The following is a 23776-nucleotide window of genomic DNA, read 5'->3' as shown; positions in this document are numbered from 1 at the left end:
TCGCGGTCAAGATTTATAGAGAGTGAGGTGATTCAAAAAATGCATCTGGGAAATTTCGCAACATGCACTTTTTTATTATTTTATTGCTTCTTCATCTTCTAGGCCACGTTGCTGGCCAACCATATTCCCACGGCAAATCCCATGCCCGGTAAAACTGTGCGTGTCATCGTGATAAGATAGGAATGATGAGGGCACACCTGTTTCCAGCGGAAAAGAGGCATCCAACCGCCTCTCGAGTGAGGATTATATTTTGTGCAACAAAGCAGAAGAAGACGGCGAAGCCTTCAAGAGATGAGTCGCTCGAGTGCATCACTTAATCGTGCAAATGCCGATAACCTTTCCCGCATGTGCCTCATCGAACAGGCAGTCCACGAGGAATTGGCCGAGATCGAGCTTGGAGATGGACCGCGAATGGCCGGGCGCTTTGTCGTAGGCGGTGGCAAACTCGGCCTGAGGTTCGTCGGCAATGTGCGGTGGCAGCACGGCCCGGTACTCCAACCCGCAGCCCTTCACCGTCTCCAGCATGCGGCGGTGCTCCCCATTAATGTTGACAAAGATGGCCGGCACCTTCTCCGGGTCCATGAACAGGAACGACGACAGACAGACGGAAAACTTTTTCAGCGAAGCTTCCTTCATAGCGGCGATGATGTTCGACATGCCGTCCGACATTGCCGTGGTTGGTTTGAGATCGTTGCGCGTGCCAAGCACTACACAGACCAATTCCTGACCAGCGACCGCTTTCTTCACGTCCTCCACGTTCGTTACATCACCCTGCACTAGCTCGACCTTTGCTTTGAAATCTTCCGGGACGGTCGCCTCGTTGCGCACCAGCAAACGAACGGACAGCCCTAAAACGAAACCAATTGAAGATGCAAATTAGCTTCTCTTCCGCAGCTTCCCCCCAGCCTTCCGACTCAGCCGCTTCTTACCCTTTTTCAGTGCGTACCGAACCGCACATTGGCCGGACATGCCGGTGCCGCCGAAAAAGACAATCTTCTGCATCTTTTGTACAACAGTAGAACCGAGAGGGGAGACTAGAACAATCGTATCCAAAATTACAATCACGGCTGTAGTGCTTCGCGGTGTCGAGACTGAATAAATATTGCTTTTTATTATCAGCCGGAAAACGAGGGGGCAGTAGAATGCGAATGCAAACACGGCTCTAGCGGCAGGTCGACTCATCGAAGAACGCGTTCATGGCAGTGACTTGACAGTTGAGCGTTTGGTTGCCAAAGCACCTGTCAAAACGGTTTGCAACCGGCATTTTGCTATTTCCGAGTATCTGCTCAAACCGTTTGGTAGTGAAAGTACAGTCGAAATTGCACCGAGCAACATGTCGGAGTTGGAACAATTGGAAGAAGCCTACTCACAGCTGGTTGAGTTTGTGAAGGAACTAGAAAATGACCCTGATGATGATGGACCTGCGGCAACCGAACCATCCAACGACGAGCCGATCCCTTCCAAGGCCGTGGAAGTGGTAATGCAGGCAACTAACAAGGTCGTGAAGTCATTGTGTATGTTTAACGAGTTTGAAATGGTGCTTCAAGATAAAATAGGTACGCGTCCGAATGGAGTCGTTCTTTTCCGACTTGTGGCTAATGTTTTGGGTCTTGTATTTCAGCTTCCTTGCATATCATCTCGAACGAGCTGATGCTTACTGGTTTGCATCTGCAGGAGCTGAACAATAAGATAGCAGAAACACGCAAAAAGGCCAACAAAGACAACTACGACAAGTTGTTCCAGAGCTGCGAACCGTTCGTAGCTTCGATAGAGGAGCTTGAAACCGTTGCTGAATAAAGATGAATTTAGTGTTGTACGCCTGGTTTGACTATTTTATTAACACATCCGAATGCATGTACAAATCGCTGTTTGTGTGTATGTGCTTACTTGTTTTTTGAAGAACTTGACCGCCTTTTCTCTCCGAAACAGCGCTCTTGTTCGTTTTACTTTCCACCGGCGGTGTAAGTATAAGGTATAAAAAAGTCTTTTTCTACACAACGTGCTATCTGATACGATTTCTCTAACGCTATATATGTGTCTTCCAATGTGCACTTACCATCGGGCTGTTTCTTGTTTGATTTCTCCTGCAAAATCGCGTCCCAGTTTTGGAGCTGCTGCCGTTTCACAATCCTGTCGCTTCATATGACATTTCTTCGGGTTCTACAAGTATGCTAACTAATATAATACATCTAGCCTGCTGCGATGGTGGCCCGCGTCGGTGCTGTCCGTTCTGTAGAAATCGTCTCCTCAAAGATGCCTGCTTACAACACCATAAATTCAACACTGCTCCGTTCGGGACCGTGGATCTTCACCGATAATAATCGTTCCTTTTGCAATACATTCCTACTTTTCGATTAGCTGCACAGTGCTCGGGGCCTTGAGGAAGCCTGGACCAGAAGAAGAAATATAAGCGACTCGTATTGCACCAGCGTAAAGACGGAGGGAGTTTTCTTGCTTTTGCCCTACAGGACGATGGGTTTTGCTCGCTTTTAACACATAAGTTATAACACAGTCATTCGTTTGAAATGGAAACTAAAGCATCGCCTCACGCCCGCCGCGTGACTACTTGTTCTTCAGGGCCATCGTACGGTGCGTCACGCGTCCACACAGCAGCCCAAAGATGAAGATGATGCCGATGAAGCTGAACAACACGAGCAAAAAGTAGTGCTTGGAGGGCGACGCAACCACCTGGTTGTACAGCTGATGGAGGTTTTCCGCCGGTGGAACAAACTGGGAATGGAGGAAGGAAGCGGAAACCGATTTAGTTTGAAAAGGCCTACCAAGGCCACCTCCGCACTACTTACCGCAGCAGCATTCTGGAACATTTCCAAGCGGGTCAACAGCTTGTTCTTGCAATCATCCTCCAATGCTTTGCTCTCTCCTTGCAGAATTCCTTCCAAACATTTAAGTACTAAAGTAAAGGAAAAGTTACAAAATTAACTTTATCATTCAGAAAATCGGGACCATACACTCGCCACTTCACTTACAGCGTCCATTGCCGCTTTGTATGTGGGAGCAGTATTTCAGCAAGTCTACCGAGCAAGCCCGCTGCAGCAACGGATCGGCATAAATGTCCGCCTTGCCCTCCTGAATCAGCTCAGCGACCTCCACCTTGCACGCCCGGTTAATCAACTTCTTGTCGATGAACGCCTGCTTCAGACACTCCTCGACTGCTCCATGGTCTTCGTTCGTGTCCGTCTCGGAAACGGCACTGCACAGCACCTGTATCTCATCGTGGCATACGCTCTGCAGCAGCGGGTTAAGCTTATAGTTCAGCGCCCGTTCGTGCAGCACCTCCGTCATCTGCTTTTCACACTCCGGCAGCAGTTTACCCTCGCGGAACCGAATCTTCAAACAATCGATCACCTTCCCGTTCAGCTCCTCGTTCTGCTTGGCGTTGCGTATGATGGGCGTACAGTATTCGGCAATGTTCTTCGAGCACGCCGTCTGCAACGCCGGATTAAACCGATAGTCTAGATTCTGCTCGATCATCCGATTCACCACCACCAGATGGCAGCGATCGTCGAACAGTGTTTCGTCCTTGTGCAGCTTCAGACAGTGGAGCATCTTGGAGGGTTCCGTATCGTGGCAGTACTGGCGAATCATGTCCTTGCAGGTGTTGAGCAGCGTGTAGTCCGTGGCACTGTCCGTGAGTTCCGACTTTTTGATGGAAAATATCTGATGATGGCACGCTTCCGTCAGATCGCCGTGATGGGTTTGCAAGCACTCCAGCACCTGTACAGGATGGGAGAAAATTGACAGTGACATTAGTTTTCGGCGGATAGCTGCTGGCGCTGTAGAACAGTTATAGTTATAAGCATTCCAATAGAAGTAATCGGAGCGGCAGTGAATGATGCGAAATTAATAAGGAATAGGAGACAGAATGAAGAATGAATGGGATAAAAGCGAGCACACTTGCATTGTTCGTATTCACCTGTCCCGAACCGTGCGGTATCTGTGGACAGTGGCGTGCAATGTCCTCCTTGCAGGCGGCCTTCAGCTTCGGATCGAAGTCGATGTTCTCGCGCTGCTGGTACAGCTGGGCGCGCACCTGCTGCCGGCACTCCTTCGGGATGGAATGTTTCGCCTCCTTGATCGTATCGTTGCGCATCACCTCGCTCAGGCAGGCCACCACCTCGTACTTGGTGGTGCATTTGCTGCAAAAGCGGGACACGTGCAGCCGGCACGCCTCCTTGAACTTGTACGTAAAGTGGAAGCTTTTGAGCGAGATGATCTGAAAGTGTTCGATCGCCGCCCGGCACTTGACGTCTTCGCGCATGTCCGGCAGATTCTTCGCCCCGATCAGACACTCCATCATGTCGCCCTCGTCGCGCCCGGTTTTCAGCACGTTCGCACAATGCTTCTCCATCGCATCGCCACACACGGACATGATGATGGGGTTCAGCTCGACGTGAGCGGCTTCCTCTTCGGTGTACCGCGAAACGGCCGCTTTGCACGCCTCCTGCAGCTTCTCGAGATTGTCCTGCAGGCACTGCATCTCCTCGCCTTTGGCCGTTTTGTCGAAGCAAAAGTAGGCCAAATCGTCCAAACACTCGTCCTCCACCTCCGGTATGAGATCGACGGACTTTGCCCGCTGACGCATGACGCGCTTCACCTCTTGCAGGCATTCCGGCTTCAAGCGCATCTCTTCCTTCTCCGGGTACGCGTACCGGTGCAGACAGGGCAGTATGAGCGGACCACGTTCCGGATCCATCTGTGCCGTGTCGAGATCGGCCCAGGTCTTTTTCGCTTTACAAAACCGGATCGCGTCGTCCTTGCAGTTGCTACAAAAAGAAACATCAATCAACACATTCGTTGGTCCTTCCAAACCATGCGATCATGTAACTTACCGATAAAGCTGCGGATCTAGCTTAAAGTCCCGTGCCACAAAGTACTGTATCTGCAGCAGTGCCGATTCGCACTCCACGTTCATGTAGTTGGTGCCCAGTTTTTCCATCAAGCAGGACATTACCCTGGCATCGCCTCCATCCGTGTCGGAACAGGCAACGTCCACCACCGGCTTGCAAGCCTTTCGCAGCACGGGATCAACGCGCCAATCTTCCCCCACGTCCGTAATCTTCACCAGCGTTTCCAGCGCCCGCAGACACATGTCCGTGACACGCCTGTCCTTTTTCTTCTTCAACCGGGCGTGCTCCATCAGACAGTGGATGGTTTTTCCTCCCGCGTCCAGGTTGCTGCAAAACTTTTCAATGTCATTCTCACACCCGGTCAATATCTCGGGCGATAGTTTGTAGTCGTTCAGCAGCATCTTCCGGTGGTCGTTGATTTCGGCCACGCACTCCGGCATCAGCTTGGTGCTGTTCTTCTGTACCGCCTCGAGGCAGAGCAGGATCTGCGCCAGCCGCACATCCTTATCGTCGGACACGCCCCGCCTGCACCGGTACGTCTTGATGTCTTCCTTACACGCGCGCGTAAGTCCGCGTGACACTTTGTAGTCGTGTACCACGAGCCGATCGCGGCGCAGGAGCTGCTGCTGGCAGTTTTTCGTCATGTCCGGATCGTTCCGGTGCTTCATGAGACACTTGAGCAGCTGGGGCGATCCCGGTGCGAGTGACTGGCAGAAGCGGAAGGCATCGTTCACGCACGCCACATCCAGCTGCCGATCGAGCGTAATGTCTTCCGACTGAACTTCGGACAGATGGAGCACTTCCCGTTTGCACTCCTCGTTCAGGTTGTCCAGCGAGCTTTGCAGGCAGGCAACCGTTTCACCCTGGGACATCTTTTCCCGATCGTTGCCAGCGGCCACCCGGCCACAGCCCAGCGCTTCAATGTCGCGCGTACAGTGCGCAAGGAACCGCTTAATGAACCGGTAGTCGGAGAAGGCCACCCATTCCAGGCGCTTTATGTAGTTGATGCAACCGTTGCCTTTCGCCGCGCTTCGATGGTCGATGATGCAGGCCAAGTACTGGCCCGGCTCTTCGCTCTGGGAGCACGGGAACTGCTGAAAGTCCTTCGGGCACCCTTTCTGTATCAAGCGCTTCAGGTTCGCATCGTCCATCAGGGCCGTCGTATGCAGCCAGATCATATGTTGGCATTCCGGCTCGAGACTGTCGATCTGCTCCGGATGCAGCGACTGGACGCACTCCAGCGCTTTAATGTCTTCCGCCGTCGAGGCACTCTTCGGGCAGAGCGTTTTCAGCTGTGCGCACGCTGGCTCGTCGATCAGCTTCACCGGACTGGACAAGGGCACTCCCGCTCCGCGGCACTGCCCAGCAAGGGTAGCGACGAGCACCGCCCAAACAATTGTTACCGCACTGCACGCACCCATGCTGGTTGTTTTGTGCATTGCCGGTTGAAGTTCCACAGCAGTTGCTGTTGGGTGGGGGGTGCCGCCGGTGTTACAAACGGGCCAATTCACACGCCCCGTGCACCCGCCGTGTACGCGTAATTACCAGCTCCGACAATCGTTCACGATGGCTGCCTCTGCACAGCGACACATAATCATCACCAAGCGGCACTTGTTCTTCCAGACCAGTGGGAAGGGCCGGATACGGGATACTGTACACTTTATTGCGAGGGGGCACTTTTTCTACCTTAAATTGACCGCAACCATTGAGGACAAGAGCACGAAATGCGAAGACGTGTCAGCGCAGTGTGTATTTTTATTTACTCCTCTGGCGGCTTGCGATTGTGGTTCTTCCGCGGAAAAAAGAATCCCGAGTTCATTGACAGTTCTAGGCGGCATCGCGTAGTGCGTTTTTGTCCCGTTCGATGCAATGTCCAGCATGCAACAGATGAGAAGCGATTTTTATTTTCCACAGGCATTTCCTTCGTTCATTAATGTTGTATACTTTTTTGTAGCTTTTAAAAGAGTGGCTGGATTAGGAAATGTTTTATCAAAGGTAAATTAAAACGACAAACCTTTCACCGATGTTTGTCATCCAAGCGACCGTTGACGGCACGTGTCGTGTCTGTGTTAATAGCTGTGTTGACAGTCGGTGCAATCGTCCGGGACGATTCTGTGTAAATAAACCCGGCAACAAGCGGCACGAAACGGCTTGCATCCTCCATGAATCGTATCGGTTTGGTGCGTTTGGAAAAAGTACCATGAATCTGAGGGGCAAGGAAAAGTACAATTCCGTTAACCATTTGACTGGGCTAGCGCAGTGTCTGATCGATAGGAATACAATCATTGATCTTCGCAATGAAACGATGGTGGCAGGAACGATCGTCGACGTCGATGGGTTCGTATGTGCGGTGTGGTGTGGGCGCCAAAATAGGCCACCCCAAAGACGCTGAAAAGAATGTATGGGTTGGATTCGTTTTAGGTACATGAACGTAACGATGGAAAATGCGGTCTACGTCGATCAACTAGGGCGGCAGTATCCGTTGGACAATTTTATGGTCTACTCCAAGTACATTAGATACATACACATTCCGAAAGACGTAAGTATTACCACCAACCGATTTCGGTTTAGTTTGCTATTTTCTTTTACTGTACAAAAATTCGCGATTAGAAGACGGTTTTCCGTACGCAGTGATGAATACAGAGTTGATGTACGCTGATAAAAAAAAGTATGCCAACAGCTGATTCATTTGACAGCCACTGTGTTCGACGTGAGGCCGTCCTTGATCAAAACAAAAACACTCCGCAGCGGGCGAGCTGCAAATGAACGTAGTTGGCAAGGGTTTTGTGGCAACTGCACAGTACACGTTGCCAGTTTTTGGGTGGCTGCAGTAGAATTGCAGCAGTGCAGTAGTAGTGAGTTCGATCGAGTCGCGCTGCAAAGACGTCACGGATGTTCAAGTGGGAAAGTGATGAGATGATACTCGATATCGCTGACGACACGCTGTCGAGTCAAGTGTGTTGAAGTAATAGAACAACGAAAACGGACTCACTCAAGCGTATGAATCAACGGCACTGGTCGATGGTAAACCCCTTCATTTGGATTAGCGTGACCCTTGAACGGAGGTGCTACGGAATTTATTTCGGGAGCGTCGTGAAATCGCCTTGACGCGTTTGAGCAACTTGGATCGGGGTCTCTTGGCGTGTATCAGTGTGCTTGTGTAGACTAATCGATAGCCTATCCTCCTCCTCCCCGTGGCCGACCGTGATATCATTCCCGTGCGACAAACGCTGTGCCACACATATCGGGTTTGTGGGGCGAATCTTTTCGTGGATCGTTGATTGGCCTCGTAAAAAGCATTACGTAAAAAAGCATCCCCCGCGACAACAGCGAGGTCGCGTTCGTTGTATGATTCTCCCCGTGAACAATGCCACCCCGTCCCACTCATTGACCGTCCCGTGCTCAACCTTGTGGCTGTTGTTTTGAATCGACAAAGGGGCGACCGTGTGTGTTTGTTTTGGATTGATATGATTGTGGGCAGCAGCGAACGGTGGTGGTAAAGCGAGCAAACAGCACATCTATTGCGCGAAAGCGAGACAATCGTACAATCGCGTACAGGCGTGCTCCCGAGTGTGCAAAGCGCAAAAACAGAGTCACGCGGTCGGGCGGATATTTGCGCGATTGTTCGCGGCGAGAGTGAAATAGCTTTGTGCGCGTGTGCGTGTGGCGCGCTACGATGTTTTGGTGAATGGGGTGTGTTGGTTGGTGGGCGAATTAAAATAAATCTCGAACGGGTACGGGTGTGTGTGCGCGCAAGAAGAAGCAATAAAAGAGGAAGACATGAAGTCGTTAACCGTTGGAATTCTGGGCCGCTGCGGTACAGGTGCGGGCCTGTTCGGTGGCAGTCGCTCGTCGGAAGTAATCGCAGCAAGTTTACCATTTGTCCGCGCCATCACCACCACCACCACTACCACCACTACAGGCGGTACAGCAACGGCGGCAGCTGGTTGTCAAGTGAGCTGTCAAAACATTGGCGCCTCGTTGCAGTTGTGTTCGCGCACCGCGATACCGTGGCATTTCGGACGGACGACGGGAAAACGGTTCTATTCGCGCTACTCAGCCAACCGCATCATGACCGGGGCGGACACGTTCAGCTTTGCCGACTACGACTGCGTCGGGTTCGATCTGGACAACACGCTGCTGCGCTACCGGATCGGTGAGATGATCGAGCTGGAGTACCGGACGGTGGCCCGGTTTCTGGTCGAGCAGCGTGGCTATGCCGGGCGACATTTGCTGCAGCCGCTCGACAAGGACTTCCTGCAGCGCGGGCTAATCATTGACTTTCACCGGGGAAACATCCTGAAGCTCGACCCGGACGGTGTCATTCAGCAGGCGACGCACGGCACCAAGCGCATGGCGGACGAGGAAATCCGCGCCTACTACGGCGACGAGAAGCGGTGGGAGGTGACGAACGAGTACTGTCGGAACATGCTCGTAGCTTGGAACGGCCCACTGTCGGAGCAGATACGCACGGTGCTGGATTACTTCGACATCTGCGCCACGCTGCTGTTCGGGCGCGTGATCGATACGCTGGACGAGGACGCGCATGAGCGCATCGGACGGTACAACGTGTGGCCCGACATTCTCGACGGGCTGGTGTACATGTACTCGAGGGACCACTTCGGTGCCAACATCGGCGGCTACTTCGAGGCGCTGAAGGCCAACCCGGAGCGGTACCTGCAGAAAGCGTCCCCCGAGCTGGTGCGCTGGTTGCGCGAGCTGAAGAAAACGAAAACCACCTTCCTGGTGACCGGATCGCATATCGATTTCGCCAACTATACCGCATCGTACGCGTACGGTCCCGACTGGCCCGAGCTGTTCGATGTGGTGGTTGGGTTCGCCAAGAAGCCAGGCTTCTTTACCGCGGGCAAGCCGTTCGTGCGGCTGGAAGGCCACGACGAGACGGAACCGCTGACGGCCGGCCAGCTGGAACGGTACGGCGTCTACTCGCAGGGCAACTGGCGCGATTTGACCGTGCTGCTGGGTAAGATCTGCCACAAGTCCAACCCGCGCTATCTGTACGTGGGCGACAATCTCATACAGGACATGTACACGCCGTCCAAGTACACGACGGCCGACACGGTGGCGATCGTGGAGGAGATGGAAGCGGAAGGTATGCGCGATTGCGATGCGGGCCATCCGGACGCACCGTACATCGTGTCCAAGTTCTGGGGGTCGTTCTTCACCACCCGGTCGGGACCGGGCGTGGAGGATGCGTCGCTGTGGGCGGGCCTGATAAAGCAGCACGCCAAGATTTGTGTCCCGTCGATGGATGAGGTGGCCAAGTATCCGATCGATCATTGCTACAACAGCTTCACGGAGAACGTTAGCTGCAACGGTTACTATCCGGCCGAGCCGCTGAAGTTGGTCAACAATTAAAGCGCTGGCACACTATCTTTTGCTACTGTTTGTACTGTTTATGGTCTGTTTGTAGTTGAGCGTGTGTAGTAGAGCTGAAGTGTGTTTTTAGGGCACAGGAGACAAAGTGTACGTGATTGCATTTGGCATTTGGGTACACAAACAGTACCCTCTCAAGCAAGGACAAGATAAATAGCAAAACTTGAATGTTGATAGCGTAATAGTTGCAGCCCTTCAACCTTCGCGAACCTACAATAACAGTATCTATCGTTTGTGAGCGTTTACGACAGCGCTCAAAGTATTCTAAAGAGCGTAGCCGCTGGAAGGTTTGACGTTGGTAGGTTAGAAATAGTTTCCGAACTATACCCTGTTGCGAATCGCGCTATCTTGACTCCCTTTTTCCTACGTTTACCAACATCCCCACTACAGTCAAACTTCTCTGACACACACAATGTTTTTATCTATGTTAGTAAAACCAGCCACAGCCCGAAAAAAGATTGTTTGTGCGATAAATGGGAATATCTTTCGATGTAATTTATCGCACCTCCCCCCCCATTGTAAATGTCTGATGACGCCGTTAATCGTTGCAGAAAGCGCATTATTCAAAGATCAGCAGTGTACGAGCGACGACGACGAAATGCACAAAATAATGCCGAAAACAAAGCATTCGTGTGTTAAAAATAATATTATTACGTTCTGGTTTGCAGTGATCAAATATGAGGCCATAAAAAGTAGCTCAAAGCTACCATTCCCTTTAGGTTGTGTCTGTGGTCTGGGGAAGAAACGGAATTGACGATATTAAAAAAAAAAAAACTAGCTTCAAGCTCTGTTAATCTGAAAGATTTAAGTCCAACGAGACTTTCACGTTTAGCAGGTTTTTCTTTCTGTTCTGTCGAACCATTCAAAATGTTACAAAATATTCTTGAGATTAACCAAGCGGCTGTCAAACCCCGGCGGAAGATTACAAACCATGCTAGCGGGCAAGCTGATAAACAAAAAAAAAAACAATAATTAGATAGTAATGAAGGTGTGTAGTGTATTCTGCTCACATGTGAAACATGTCGAACTGCAAATAAATAAAGTAAACGGAAGCAAAAAGACAGCTAAACGTACAAAAATTCGTACAAACATTGTGTGTCTCCTTTGAGCTTGATTTTGATGCATAAAAGATGAAATCCTATTTTTGTTTGCTTCGTGATAATCTCATCACTTCAACCACTCTTTTACTACTCTCACCCACAGGTTAAAATACTTCCATCGTTTGAGAATTATTTGAGCTCAATGGCGGGTCCGCAACGTGGCGAAAAGAAGAAGCTTACATTCAGAGAAAAGCGGACCAAAATGAGTAACCTCAACACGATGATGGAAAACAACATGACGAGCAGCAGATAGTGCAGGAATTTTAAGAGAATTATACGTTTATTGCCATCGTCACTTGCGATTTATGATGCTGTAGGGTACGGCAGCAGTTGCCTTACTCTGAATACTCTTCATAGAAAGAAGAAAAAATACAATCGAGTACGAAAAATACATATCATTCGGTAAGCGTAAGTACAAAACTGTTCCATAAAAGCGTCTTCACACCATTTCCACCGCCATGGCGACACCCATACCGCCGCCAACGCACAAGGATGCAACACCCTTCTTGCCGCCTGTTCGCTTGAGTGCGTAGAGCAGCGTAACCAGTACTCGGCAGCCTGCAAAACAAGACACAAAGACATTAGACGAGGAAGAGCTAATGGTGGAAGTTTGAAATTGTCACGTAGGCCTACCCGAAGCTCCAATGGGATGTCCGAGAGCGATGGCTCCTCCACCAACGTTAACCTTGGCCGGGTCCACACCAAGACCCTTGTTGACGGCCAGTGCCTGGGCTGCGAATGCCTCGTTCAGCTCAAACAGATCGACCTCTTCCAACTTCCAGCCGGCTTTTTGTAGCTGCAATCAAAGGAGATTATTGCGAGAAAGGAGGCTTCAAAATGTACAGGAAAATCCACACTTACCACAGCCTGTACGGCCGAGATCGGGCCAGCGCCCATCGTTTTCGGACATATTCCCGTTTGCGCGTAGGCAACGATCTTTGCCATCGGTTTGGCGTTTCGCTTTTGAACCTCCTCGCCGGACATCAGCAGAACGGCGGCGGCTGAATCGTTAATACCGGACGCGTTACCGGGTGTAACGGTACCGTCCTTAATGAAGCACGGCCGCAGCTTGGCCAGCCCTTCCGCCGTGGTACCATGCTTCGGGTACTCGTCCACCGCAAACTTGATCGTTTCCTTGCGGCCCGCAACCTCCACCGGTACGATCTCCTCGGTAAAGTATCCTTTCTGTTGAGAATCTTCAGCCAGCTGTTGGCTCTTAGCGGCGAATGCATCCTGCGCCTCTCGGCCAATGTCGAACTCTTTGGCTAGATTTTCCGCCGTAATGCCCATGTGCAGATCGTAGAACGCATCCGTCAGACCATCGTTCAGCATCGAATCGACCATCTTGGCCTCGCCCATTTTGGTGCCACTGCGCATATGCATCACATGCGGTGCCTTGGACATGGACTCTTGTCCGCCCGCGACGACGACGGTAGCATCACCGGCCCGGATCGCCTGATAGCCGAGGGCAACCGTTTTCAGACCGGAGCCGCACAGCATGTTGATGTTGTACGCTGGGACTTCCTTCGGTACGCCCGCTTTAATGGAAGCCTGGCGGGCCGGGTTCTGTCCCTGGCCGGCCGTTAGGGCTTGGCCGAGAATGACCTCGCTCACATCGGCCGGATCGACGCTGGCTCGCTGTAGTACTTCTTTCACGGCCACCGCACCAAGATCGGCGGCACTAAGCGACGCGAGTGTGCCCATGAAATTACCTGCAAATGGATGTTCAATTAATGCTCATTAGCAAATCGGGGTTTCCGCGTCGTTAGTAAGGTTTCATACAAAAAAAAAAGGTTTTAAATAAGCAAATGCGAGATCATTAGCGGTTTGGTGAATTTTTTGTCCCTCGATGGGAGTATTATAAGTCGTAGTTGTACTACATCTTAAAACCTTTTGCTTGTTACATAAACATTAAAATGTTTCTATTTGCATTCAAATTCCGGCGGTGATTTATTCCACCCACAAAGGAATCGCTATTGATCGGCTCTATTCAGTCGGTGATAACAAAATTTACATTCCACCTCCCGCGGGGTTTGTTACATAAAGAGAGAAACCGAGCGTATCGTGTCATCTCGGGATTTGTCAAAGGTAAACCAATCCCTGCCCGCGTTATCGTTGCTGATGCAAGAGGATGCGTATGCAACACCACACGAACCGATCATACCGTTGGGCATCACGTAACGGCATGTTTGTGCCTGACCCACAAAAAAACCAACCCAATGTGCCCGTTGGCGCACACGTGGAAAGAAAGTGTACCGAATGTTTTGTTTTATTACTTTGTAGCACCGTAGCAATGCAGGTACTACACGGCGTTTGGAACATTCCATTACCTACCGATCGGGGTTCTGGCGGCCGACACGATGAAAACTTCTCCTGATGACGTCATTTTGAATCGAGCTCCGCGCGTAGTGTAATTTAACACACCGTTAAGTTATGCGTTTTATCAAAAACTGTCGAATCTCGCGAACTGCGATTCGATAAATGCACCGATAAGCAAAGGGTTGCACAAAGCACACGATAACTGGCAGGGTAAAATAAACGAGGAAAACGCCGCTACCAGATGACAGGACCGCAACACGTCAGCGTGCTTTCTTGCGCAAGTGAACTTTACGAATGGAAATCAAACATTTTCACCACCGTCAGGTTCAATGCTGTGTTGTGTGGATGCAGCACACGAAACGGGTTTTTTTTCTCCAATACGCTTTTATCCCCTCCACGGAACGGGTTTCTGTGGGGAGTGTTGGTTTGCGCAACGTGCTCGTTGAATAACACAGTGTGCCGGGGGGTGGTGGGCGTTGGTAGGGCGTTTTGAAAGAATCGAACACCAGGACAGGCGGCAAGTTGTTTACAACCGCAATTCGTAGAACGAGAGGTACTGCCAGGAACAGCATTTTGACAATAGCCGTGCAATGGAACGGAATAGTGCGGCGGTGAAGGAATAATAGCAAAAAACCGTTCTTTAAAAATGGTAGAACGTGTTTTGAATGAAGAGTTGTGGACAGGATTTTTTAAAGTGCATTTAAATAGCTCCAGGAGAGTGTAATACTTTCTATTGAAGAGCAAGAAATGGGCAAACTCTGATCAATGGTAATCTAACACATTACTACTGATGTTACTTCTTGCTCTCATGCCCAACTACTCATATTGTCCGTAGTTGCGCTAAAATATTCTAAAATATTACTGTTTCTAATTTTCAGTGTGAATGCGCTGCGCGTACGTCCTTACCAACCAGCATTGAACGTCGCACTATAAACGCACTGTAAGCGTCAAATGGGCAATCCGTTGCCCTTCGAATATCCGGTGGTGTCTGTCGGAATGGGCACGGATAAGCGAGGCCGTTCACTACCAAAAACAACGTGTGGCTGTGCGGTCGTGTGGCTGCTGTGCGTGTCCGGACTTGTGCGAGAAGAAAGAAGAGAGAGAGAAAAAAGTTCAGACCAGAAGCCAGAGTACGTGAAAAAGAAAAGAATCTTCCCCAACGCAAAAGTCACACCAGCCATTCGTGCACGTGTGTAGTCTCTGCACAAGAAAGTTGTTAGTTTTCTCCCCCGCCTTTTTATCTTTACAAAAACCTCCAATTTGCAAAGTGCCTGTATGTGTGTGTGTATGTGTGCGTACGGTTGGGGTGATTATTGCACACATTTTGCGACCCGCAAACCGCTCGGAAAGGTCACGGCTCTGTGTGCAAAGGCGAAGCGAATTTGGCCGAAGAATTGTAAAAAGAAACTCCTCCCTTAGACGGTTTGACGACGGGCACCTAGCAGCAGTCGCAGCCTTTCCCGTTGTCGTCATTGCTGTAATTATCGCTGTCAGATATATACGCATCCCATTGCGCTTGTTCCGAGAAAAGCGAAACGACCTGCTTCGCCTACTCGCTCTCGTCGTCGTCAGGTGTGGTTTTGATAGTGTGCGTCTGTGTGTGTGCGTGTGTGCTTGTGTGTGTGTCGCGTCCACCCGCGCGCGCGAGCCTAGCAGAGTGTGTGGTGCGGATTGCGTATATTCCGTGGCCGTCGCTCTTTCCGGGCAGGTGTGTGTAGTACAGTGGTGGTGTGTAGCCCGAGCGGAGTGAGTGCGTTCGACGGGAGGCAAAGAAATACTCGCACACAGCAGCTGAGCCGATCGATCCCGGGATACAGTGTGTGCGTGCCGTGTATCCCCCTTCCCTGTCTGAGTTTTTGTAGGGAACAAATAAGAAGAAAAAAAAGGCAGAAAAAGGCTCCATAAGGGTTGAATTCTTTAGCCGCTAAAGTATTTTATACACGAAATTAATCGACCCAAGTGTGAATCGTTCGATTCTGCACTCTCTTGCTACATCGCTCTCTCTCTCTCTTACTGTTTCTCACACTCTATCTTTCTCTCTTACTCTTTTCCCCCCTTGAAGCAAGCAAAAATTGTTTGTGGCCAAGTCGGTGTGCGTACGTGCGTGCCCGTGTGTGTGTATGAGTGTGTGTTTGTAATTTGTGTATGTGTGTGCGTGCGCGTTTGCCGTGTTGGCAGTGCAGGAAAGTGCAACTCTCGTATTCCGTTGAACCGAATTAGAGAAGAAAGTTCCAGCATCCATCCGAGCGCTTCCCAGACCGCTTCTAATATACAGGGAGCGCGCATACGGCAAAAGAACCGACACCGCAGATCAGCCAGCAGCAGCAGCAACGAAAGAAATCGTATCAAGACAGCTCCGGGCGACGGAGAAGAAGCGACAAAGAGAGAGAGAGAAAAAGAACCCGACCTTCAGCTTGTCGTGCGGCCACCCGTCATCTCCCCAGTGGCAAATTGCTTTGTGTTCGAGAAGGCATCTGTCGAGTCGAGACCGAATCAAGACAAACGATTCAGCTACATCCCCACGGCTCTCCTCCCCACTCCTGCATCAACATGGCGGATTCTACGGAAGAAATTAACCAAATTCTTGACAACAAAACGCAGTCACCAGGTAGGAATGGCCGAAAAGCCGGCCGCATCACGTGTTTCCGGGCCGCGAGCCTTTCAGAACAGCCTGGAACAAATCGTGTTATCTATCGTCTGCTCCGGTTTTCCAACGGACCGGTTATTAGGTGTGTGTGTGTGCGAGGTCCTGCTTCTTCTGCGCTCGGCGTGCTTTCTTGCCAAATCGATAAACACCTTCGATCGAAAAGTTGGGCCCATTAAACGCCGTATTTCTTTCACCCATTCGTTGTCACCGGCCGTCCACGGTATGGGATATTTATCGATCCTTTCGGAAGCACCGACATAGCCAAACGCGACAAACCCGGGCTCCGGTTAACCTTGAGACACAATTTGAGTACCGAATTTGTTTGTCCACCTCGGCCTGGTCGGCAGTGGAAGCGAAGCAAGCGACCGTCACCACCATCTGGACACACTAGATGGTCGTTAGTGGTGTTAGTTGTGCATTTGCTGTTCGTTCGTATGGCGACATCTGACGCAACCAATCGAAGTGCTCGGTGTGAATGTAGAAAGGACGAAGCCAACGTACACGGACGCTAACGAACATCGTGTAAAACCAGCTGGTGGTGGTGGTGAACAGACGAACGGATGAACGGGTTTCTGTCGTTGCACACATTTAAAAGTGCGTATCCTTTTTTTTAGTTTCGTTGCTCCCCTTTTATGCACATAATATCGTCACAAGAGAATGCGCATTCTCTTTCTGCGAAGGTGCGAATGGATCAATGAGCTTGATTCCGTAACCGAGCGATGCAACTTCGCAGCAGGTGGTGGTGTTGGTTGGTGGGCTCGAGTTTCGAGTTCGATGGCCCCCGCACCGGCCTGGACGGGCCAAGCCAAGCCGGTAATGGGATTTTGCACACCGGAAGCGGTCGAAATGTGCAGACAATAATGTGTCTGTTGCGCGAATGTGTGCTTCCACCGCACACACACACACAATTATTATGTAATCTTTCGGAAGCTAAAAATAGGCAGAAGCTACAGAAAAATAAGGCAAAACATTTCAAACGATTAACCGATGGCGTTCTTTTGGGGAGCGGGGGTTGAACGGGGCTCGCTGAAGGAATATGAAGCTCAAATATGGAGGAATGTTCAAAACGCTTTGCCGCTTGGCCTCGGCCGGAAGTTGCATTCTTGTTAGGGTCGTTCACGTGCTTCTAAAGCGTTCCACAACCAAACACTGGCCACCTTGGCAACCGTGCCCAGCTGGGGGAGGGAGGAGTGGTGGTGAGGCTTAACCATCGATATGTCCTTTGGGAATAGGAGCTTTAGGGGTTTTAGAATCGTTTACGAGCGGAAGATAGGGAAAGCATTTTATTGAACTCACGCTTGCAGGACATTCAATCGATACCGGAGGCGATTTATAAACTACGAAGCAACGTAAAGATTGTTTTCCGTCGTCACTGTCGCCACCGATAAACAACAAGCGACGTGGGTACGAGGGGACCTTCGAACCCGCGGACCATACATGACGTCAGGTCTGTCCCTTCGGAGTCGATTTTTCATGTTCCTTCGGCTCGGGGGTTTATTTTTGTTGTGTCATAAATTTGTTCTTTCGTCCTAAACGCAGAGCCACCAAATAAAAAAGGTATGAGAAGGGCGGAATGTGTGTTTGGTATGTACCTGTCGGCAGCCATGTACACTGGGTTGGGTAAAGGAATAAGGACAGGTAGATCGATTGTGTGGGATCGATCGCACTCAATATCTTATCTTGTGCCGAGGGCTCACCGTGGGGTAATTTGAGCATGTGTAAACGCGTTGAAGGTGTTGATATCCATTATTCACGGTGGACATGGTTGAAATGTAATTACATTAAACGACATTCAATCCGCAGGATTGATTGACACCCTGGAGCAAGGGAAAGTACTCGATGAACCGTTTAAAATGTGCATCTTGTGTGTATGAATGTTGGAAATTGTTTTAAAGGAAATTTAAAAATTGAGCAGCTGAACTTTTTTGGATAAAAATCAATTTATACTTGCCCCCGGAGCACGTACCGCCGGTGTTTTGTAACACGGACAGAGCGAGGAAGAACCACCTCGCCGCCACTGCAGACAATCGAGAAAGGAAGTCTCGGCGCGGGTGCTGCCGTCTGTCGTCCGGGTGGAGGAAACCTTCCAAAGCACGGGACGGGAAGCTATGAATAAAACAATTTAACTTGAGAAAGTAAAACGGTAGCAGCAGGCAGGAGCACACAGAAGAAAAAAAAACTGCGGACACGAACACGATACTGCAAGTAAGTGGAGGCGAAATTTGCTGTTACTACCGCCGTGGATGTGTGTTACATGAAGCACTAAAGGTGCAGCCGAATGGTCGTTTGTTGTTTAGCATATTGATATGCACGGGTTCGGGGGGTTTTTTTCTTTCAGTTTTCGGCATGTCGTTTGGGGCGTTGTGTTTGACCAACACAAATGTACACACACTTGCTTCACTTGCCGACAATGTTAGCGGCGGACAGTTCGTTTGCATACTACAAGGCACTGAGAGTGTCCTTCCTGCTGAAGGATATTTGCAAGTGTGACAGAAAAGTGCGCTGTAAAGGTCATTCTCGAGCATCATGGGCATCATAAATTGATTGCAATGAGCTGCTACGTTTGGTTTCCCTGCGGGATGGCCACGAGCATAAATTTGTACTTAAATTTTAAATGAGAGAAGCAATTGTTTTGGTCTCGGAATAGAAATAGATAGAAAGAAAAAGTACCATAATGGCGCAACTTCAAGGATTCTTGTGTGTATCAGAAAGGTGTGATGAGAAGAAAAGGAACGGTTGAACAGAAGGTGTGAAGAGAGAGACAACAAGATTGGTTTCAGAAACTTCCTTTGGTTTCGGAAAGAGGAGGGGTGTTCGCCTGCCTGCCACTGCAAACAATGCAGCAGGCAGAAGAGGGTGCATTGTAGGGCTTACTTCCGAACCGGCGCAACTTGATGTTGCGCCCTGCCTGTCCGTACGGGGGGGGAAGTAAGCCGCTCGCCTTCCGGTATCCATCGGAGCGTGTCGGAGTTATGCGCTGCTGCTGTTGCTGCCGTTTCTATGCTGTGGCGCAGGCGAAAAGCAACCCAACTCGATGCTGCTACACCCCGGCACCGATGTGTGTGTGTGTATTTTGCTAATCCGCTAATGGCGTTCCATTCATTCGTGTTGGTGCGTTGTGCGATTTGTGGCCGACACATGGCTGGAGAACCACAGCCAGCCGCCCGAAGAGAAGAAGCGCACGCCGCTTGTGCTCGATGGTGCTCCGACAAAGCGCGCCTCGGTTGTTACATATTTTAACATTTTGCTGGCAGTTCCTTCCTCCTCTCCGGTGCATCCCCGCCCGAGATGCATTCGCGTCCGCTGCAGCAACCGTGGGCTCCGCAGACGACCTTCGGTCAAGGAAAACGGACGTGCGATGAGGTGAGCGTGAGCGCCGCACTGTACCCACATGTGTACGTGTGCACAACGTGGTATGCTGTGGAGTGTGCCGGTTTGATATGTGTGTGTGGCGCTTTTGTGCCACACCGAAGGACAAGCCCGCTCTTGGCATGGCAATAATGAAATCATGTCATGGAAAAGGCACAGAAATAGTTTGCTCGCATGCATGGGACATTTAAATGTCACCGTCACATTTTGGGGCTGGTTGAGTTTGCTTTCTGATTTCATTTTCGATGAGCTTTCGTGGTGATTTTGTGAATGTTTAAATCGATAGTATTTATCATAAAAAGGAACATGGAACTGCTTACACTTAAAACGGATTTACAAGCGATTAGTGCAGGGGGAGTGCAATTGAAATTTAATTGCCCAACCGCTCAAAGCATGAATAATTCAAGCATCTTCAATGAAATCGGTATGCTCTGCTCATTTGCACACACACGGGCGGACATTCCGAGTCGAATCTTCCATTGCCACGTTTCTGGCCAATCGCTTCATTGTGCCTCTCTTGTTCTCTAAGTGTCCGACTGCCCAAAAACAACCAGAGAACACGACCCCCGCTGGAAATGGCGTTTCCAATTGGAGCTCAATTGGATTTATCGAGCGACAAAATGGCCAGAGAGATTCGGCGGAACGATTGTCATTCGAAGCCATCAAATCCCCGGGAAATCCACCGCTTTCTCGATTCTTTTGCGCTTCCCTTTTGGCAGCGAGCGTGTTGCTCTTGGCAAGCAAGAAGTTGGCAGAGATTTTCATGCTCCAGCTGTGGAGGAAATCAACCTACGAATGCTGGGGGTGTGGAGAAGGAAATGGGAAGATTTTTCCGGGTCGAAGCGCCCGGATTCTGCTCGCAACGGATGGGTTGGAAAAATATAGTACCCCGGCGTGGTCAAGCCATAAAATAAACGATCTTTCACACACATACACATACCATTGTGGAGGCAATCGAGGTGAAGACAATGTGCGGGTTGAGAGAAGAGTTATATGTGAAAAGCAATTGAATGAAACGACGACCATCACTGTTGCTGGGGATGATGAAGGGAACGTTCTTTGCTCTAAGAGTCAGTGCTGATTTTTTTTTGTACTCTTAAACGATGGTCTTAAATCGACGACAACCGACGCTACGAATTTAGCTTTTTGGATCATTTTCTTTCGCGTCTACCGGGCAAACGAATGAATCTTGCGGAGCCTCATTCTGCCCCTTGGCGCTCCGGCCCTAGGGAAGCGAACAGATTGGCTCGGGGGGGGGGGGGGGGAAGAAATTCTCTTTGAAAGCTAATTAATTTACAGCACTCGGAAACGGGACACACCAACCGTACGCTAGACGAGGCACGGGCAGCCACCAGTGCACTGCGCCGAAGAAGCAGAGGCTAACCTAACCGGAAGGAGCGTTAAGGTGGGCTTTCTAACGAGCAAATGCCGGGTTAGTGTGACGGGTACGGACTGCGCCGTTGGATTCGAGCAGAAGTACCGTAACGCGATGACTTAATTCGACCGGCGTTTGGGGGGCAACTAGCTACTAATGATGGAAGGGGCGAGGTGGTGGTATAAAATCACCTTGATTTATTCGAAACAGGGTGACATAACTGTGTCTGCGGTGCTGTACGGTCGCTCTCCGAAGTGCTCATTTCCCTTCACCATCGCCGGTGGACCTAATTGTGATCCAGATCGGGATGGAGAGAGATTTAATTCGTGCTTAAATTGTGCTTCGATTGTGGTCGATGTGGAAGGAAGGATAAAAACACACGACACACGTCGTTTGTGTAAATAGAGGTATATTGATTGTAATAACCGGTCATCGAAGATAATTTCAGTGGTGTGCGGCAAGATTTGATGTTTTTTTGTTATTGTTTTGTTCATGCACCATAAACTCCCCAACTCCTGCTCGGCTCGGTGGCTTGGTTCACTGCAGTCTGCACCAAGACGGCCGGGCAGGTGTGGTGGGGTTGAAGAGTTATGGTGATCATGTTCATGTTCCGAATGCATTGCCTCTCTCTCTCTCTCTCTCTCTCTCGCTCTGTGTCGCTCTTTCACACGATTGCATACACACAAAGGGGGTCAGCTGGTGCCCGGTTTTAAAAGAAAAGCCTTCTTCTTCCTCCCTGCTTTTGCTGTGCGACGATGGCGGTGGTGGTGGCCCGGGGGAAAACGGGTCATCGGTTTTCCCCTCTTGCTTCGTGCACTCTAATGTGTGCCAAATATGCATCCATATATACGATGCGGTACGGTATTGTGTTCGACGTGTGTGTATGTGTCAGTCGGTCTAGCGCCTAGCGTGTGTGCGCCATGGTTCGATGATCCGCAAAGGGTCGCGGAACGGATTTGGAACGGAGCCAGCCAAATAATGCGGCAGATAGAGAGAGTATCCCCGCTCTCCACTCTTCTCACCTCCTCCCCAATACGACGACATGAGGGACCGACCGGCGTTTTTTCCTGTTTGTTGCCGCCGATTTCGATCGATTTGCTTTGCACTTTTGGCACAGTGTGTGTGGTGTGGCATTATCGCTTTGTTCACGATGATGTCCGAAGAGTCGCATTGAATGGCCGATTCCAGTCCAGTAAGAGGTTTTCCTTCGTGGCTAATGTTGAATACGAAGGGTGCCAACATGAGCTGAATTCGGATTGTTGGTTGTAATGCATTCAGCAACATATTTTGCTATCTAAACATCTGAAGTGTTTGAAATGTGCTGTATTTATTAAAATAATGTTAAACCTACAACATGGCTTTAGCTACTCGTCCAGATGGAACTGACAAAGTCTACAAAGCAGCGTTCATTTATCTTATCTTGCTCGCCAAAGTCGGTGCCATCATCGACTCATCAGTTTTCTAATCCTTTCTTTATCGGCAGCGGGAAAAAAACTCGAATCTATAATACCCTCTCTTTGCCTGATGGTTGGTCGGTTGTGCTGGTTGGTTGTAGCAGTTTACCCCTTTTTCAAGCTGGTTTTTTGTTGTTGTAGACGGTGGAGGTCACTGCCGATTTGAGGTGAAAATTTTCACACCCATTCACACCCCAACGGGGGATACCAAGTCAAGCAAGTAACTTTTCCACACAACAACCTCAAAAGCAAGAGAAAAAAAAACATCGCCGCCACCGCCGGTAGAGGTCTTTGTTAGCGTGTCGAACAGAGTTCGTTGTAAAGCCGGGTGAAATGAGGTGTTAATTTCAATGTCAGAGAGGAGTCACAACCCCTTCGGCCGTCGAGAGAGGCTTGGGTGCGCGCGCGTTCGACGAACTAACGCTAACTGGAGGAGCCCAACTGTGTTAGTGATACCTGTGGGGGCGGAGAGACAAGATTGGAAATGGGTTGGACTGACTTATCACTGCACTGGAAATGCGCATTATGAACGATAGTGCAAAATCTCGGTCCACTATGAGACACCTGTATATGACGACTAAGTCCTGAGGAGACTTGAACTTGGGACGACCATGTAGCTGAACTGAGCATGTTACGGATGTACCACGAGACCTCTCTTCATTAGCTCTGCAATAATCGTACTAGTATCTGCTACGTCTGGTGTAGTCTAGTTTTGTAAGTCATTGAGACACCCAACAATCATTATTATGAACGCTAGAACGTTCAGAAAAAAACACCGTCTTTCGGCCTGAAAATGTCCCTAAAATATGATTTCATGTCTCTGATTAGTAACTAATCTTTACCACCGCAGAACAAACAGTGCGCAAAATTACTGACAACTTCCACTACGGTGTCCAGCAAGCACAGCAGCCCCAGCCATCTTTATCGGTTCAGTTGAGGGTGGCTCATATTTTTGCGCACCCGTTAAGATTGGCCTTATCTTATCTATCGACCGGAGATCATTTATGGTGCTGCAAAGTGCAGTCGAAGCTAAATGTGTGTGCTTCGGTGGCCTTTGGACATTCTCTTTGGAACGAAACGCACTCGCTAAAATGTTTCGAACACAAGCGTGCGCGGACTGTGAAAGTAAACAAACATACGCTGGCCACTCTGGTTGGTGGTAGTGGTGTGCGTTTGTGGGACGTCAATTATTGACGGGGTTACCAGGTGGAGAGAAAGAGAGAACGAAGAACGCCTACAGTGGGTGG

General features: G+C 50.0%; 7 protein-coding genes across 20 annotated transcripts in view; 4 read left to right on the top strand and 3 right to left on the bottom strand.

Moving 5' to 3' along the window:
• Positions 1–200: 200 nt before the first annotated feature.
• LOC1281857 (flavin reductase (NADPH)) lies at positions 201–1204 on the bottom strand. Its single transcript, XM_321824.4, has 2 exons — positions 930–1204; positions 201–848 (listed from the first exon to the last, which is right to left on the bottom strand). The coding sequence occupies exons 1-2, from the start codon at positions 1180–1182 to the stop codon at positions 310–312; spliced, it is 792 nt and encodes a 263-aa protein (XP_321824.4). The 5' UTR covers positions 1183–1204; the 3' UTR covers positions 201–309.
• On the top strand, positions 1184–1816 carry LOC133391967 (uncharacterized). Its single transcript, XM_061649270.1, has 2 exons — positions 1184–1556; positions 1622–1816. The coding sequence occupies exons 1-2, from the start codon at positions 1334–1336 to the stop codon at positions 1795–1797; spliced, it is 399 nt and encodes a 132-aa protein (XP_061505254.1). The 5' UTR covers positions 1184–1333; the 3' UTR covers positions 1798–1816.
• LOC1281858 (Golgi apparatus protein 1) lies at positions 1805–6791 on the bottom strand. 4 transcript variants are annotated; one of them, XM_061649264.1, is made up of 5 exons: positions 4851–6786; positions 3920–4784; positions 2988–3735; positions 2805–2911; positions 1805–2730 (listed from the first exon to the last, which is right to left on the bottom strand). In XM_061649264.1, the coding sequence occupies exons 1-5, from the start codon at positions 6305–6307 to the stop codon at positions 2563–2565; spliced, it is 3345 nt and encodes a 1114-aa protein (XP_061505248.1). In that variant the 5' UTR covers positions 6308–6786; the 3' UTR covers positions 1805–2562. The 4 variants fall into 4 exon arrangements, with proteins under 4 accessions (XP_061505248.1, XP_321825.5, XP_061505246.1 ...); XM_321825.5 differs by having other exon boundaries at positions 3935–4784; XM_061649262.1 differs by having other exon boundaries at positions 1805–2911; positions 4851–6791.
• Positions 6792–6981: 190 nt separating this feature from the next.
• LOC133391966 (U7 snRNA-associated Sm-like protein LSm10) lies at positions 6982–11758 on the top strand. Its single transcript, XM_061649268.1, has 3 exons — positions 6982–7205; positions 7290–7407; positions 11469–11758. The coding sequence occupies exons 1-3, from the start codon at positions 7069–7071 to the stop codon at positions 11616–11618; spliced, it is 405 nt and encodes a 134-aa protein (XP_061505252.1). The 5' UTR covers positions 6982–7068; the 3' UTR covers positions 11619–11758.
• LOC1281860 (5'-nucleotidase domain-containing protein 1) lies at positions 7563–11354 on the top strand. Its single transcript, XM_321827.6, has one exon. It carries the CDS (start codon positions 8649–8651, stop codon positions 10245–10247), a length of 1599 nt encoding a protein of 532 aa, XP_321827.6. The 5' UTR covers positions 7563–8648; the 3' UTR covers positions 10248–11354.
• LOC1281861 (acetyl-CoA acetyltransferase, cytosolic) lies at positions 11627–14246 on the bottom strand. Its single transcript, XM_321828.5, has 4 exons — positions 13700–14246; positions 12227–13077; positions 11999–12161; positions 11627–11923 (listed from the first exon to the last, which is right to left on the bottom strand). The coding sequence occupies exons 1-4, from the start codon at positions 13749–13751 to the stop codon at positions 11805–11807; spliced, it is 1185 nt and encodes a 394-aa protein (XP_321828.4). The 5' UTR covers positions 13752–14246; the 3' UTR covers positions 11627–11804.
• Positions 14247–14682: 436 nt separating this feature from the next.
• The window catches only part of LOC1281862 (protein split ends), a 98026-nt gene continuing 88932 nt past the window's right edge, over positions 14683–23776 (top strand). For 7 of the 11 annotated variants that reach the window (XM_061649244.1, XM_061649235.1, XM_061649249.1 and 4 more), the window contains exons 1-2: positions 14683–14814; positions 15747–16292. In XM_061649244.1, the coding sequence (XP_061505228.1) occupies positions 16235–16292 (58 nt within the window). In that variant the 5' untranslated portion in view covers positions 14683–14814; positions 15747–16234. Of the gene's footprint in view, positions 15257–15486; positions 15505–15746; positions 16293–23776 lie in introns of those variants that run through there. The other 4 variants (XM_061649231.1, XM_061649230.1, XM_061649232.1 and 1 more) reach the window with 4 other exon arrangements.

The sequence above is a fragment of the Anopheles gambiae genome, chromosome 2 (genome assembly GCF_943734735.2).
Source record: "Anopheles gambiae chromosome 2, idAnoGambNW_F1_1, whole genome shotgun sequence".
Taxonomy (NCBI): Eukaryota; Metazoa; Arthropoda; class Insecta; order Diptera; family Culicidae; genus Anopheles; species Anopheles gambiae.
The sequence above is the reverse complement of the archived record's forward strand: the minus strand, read 5'-3'. Positions and strand labels throughout refer to the sequence as shown.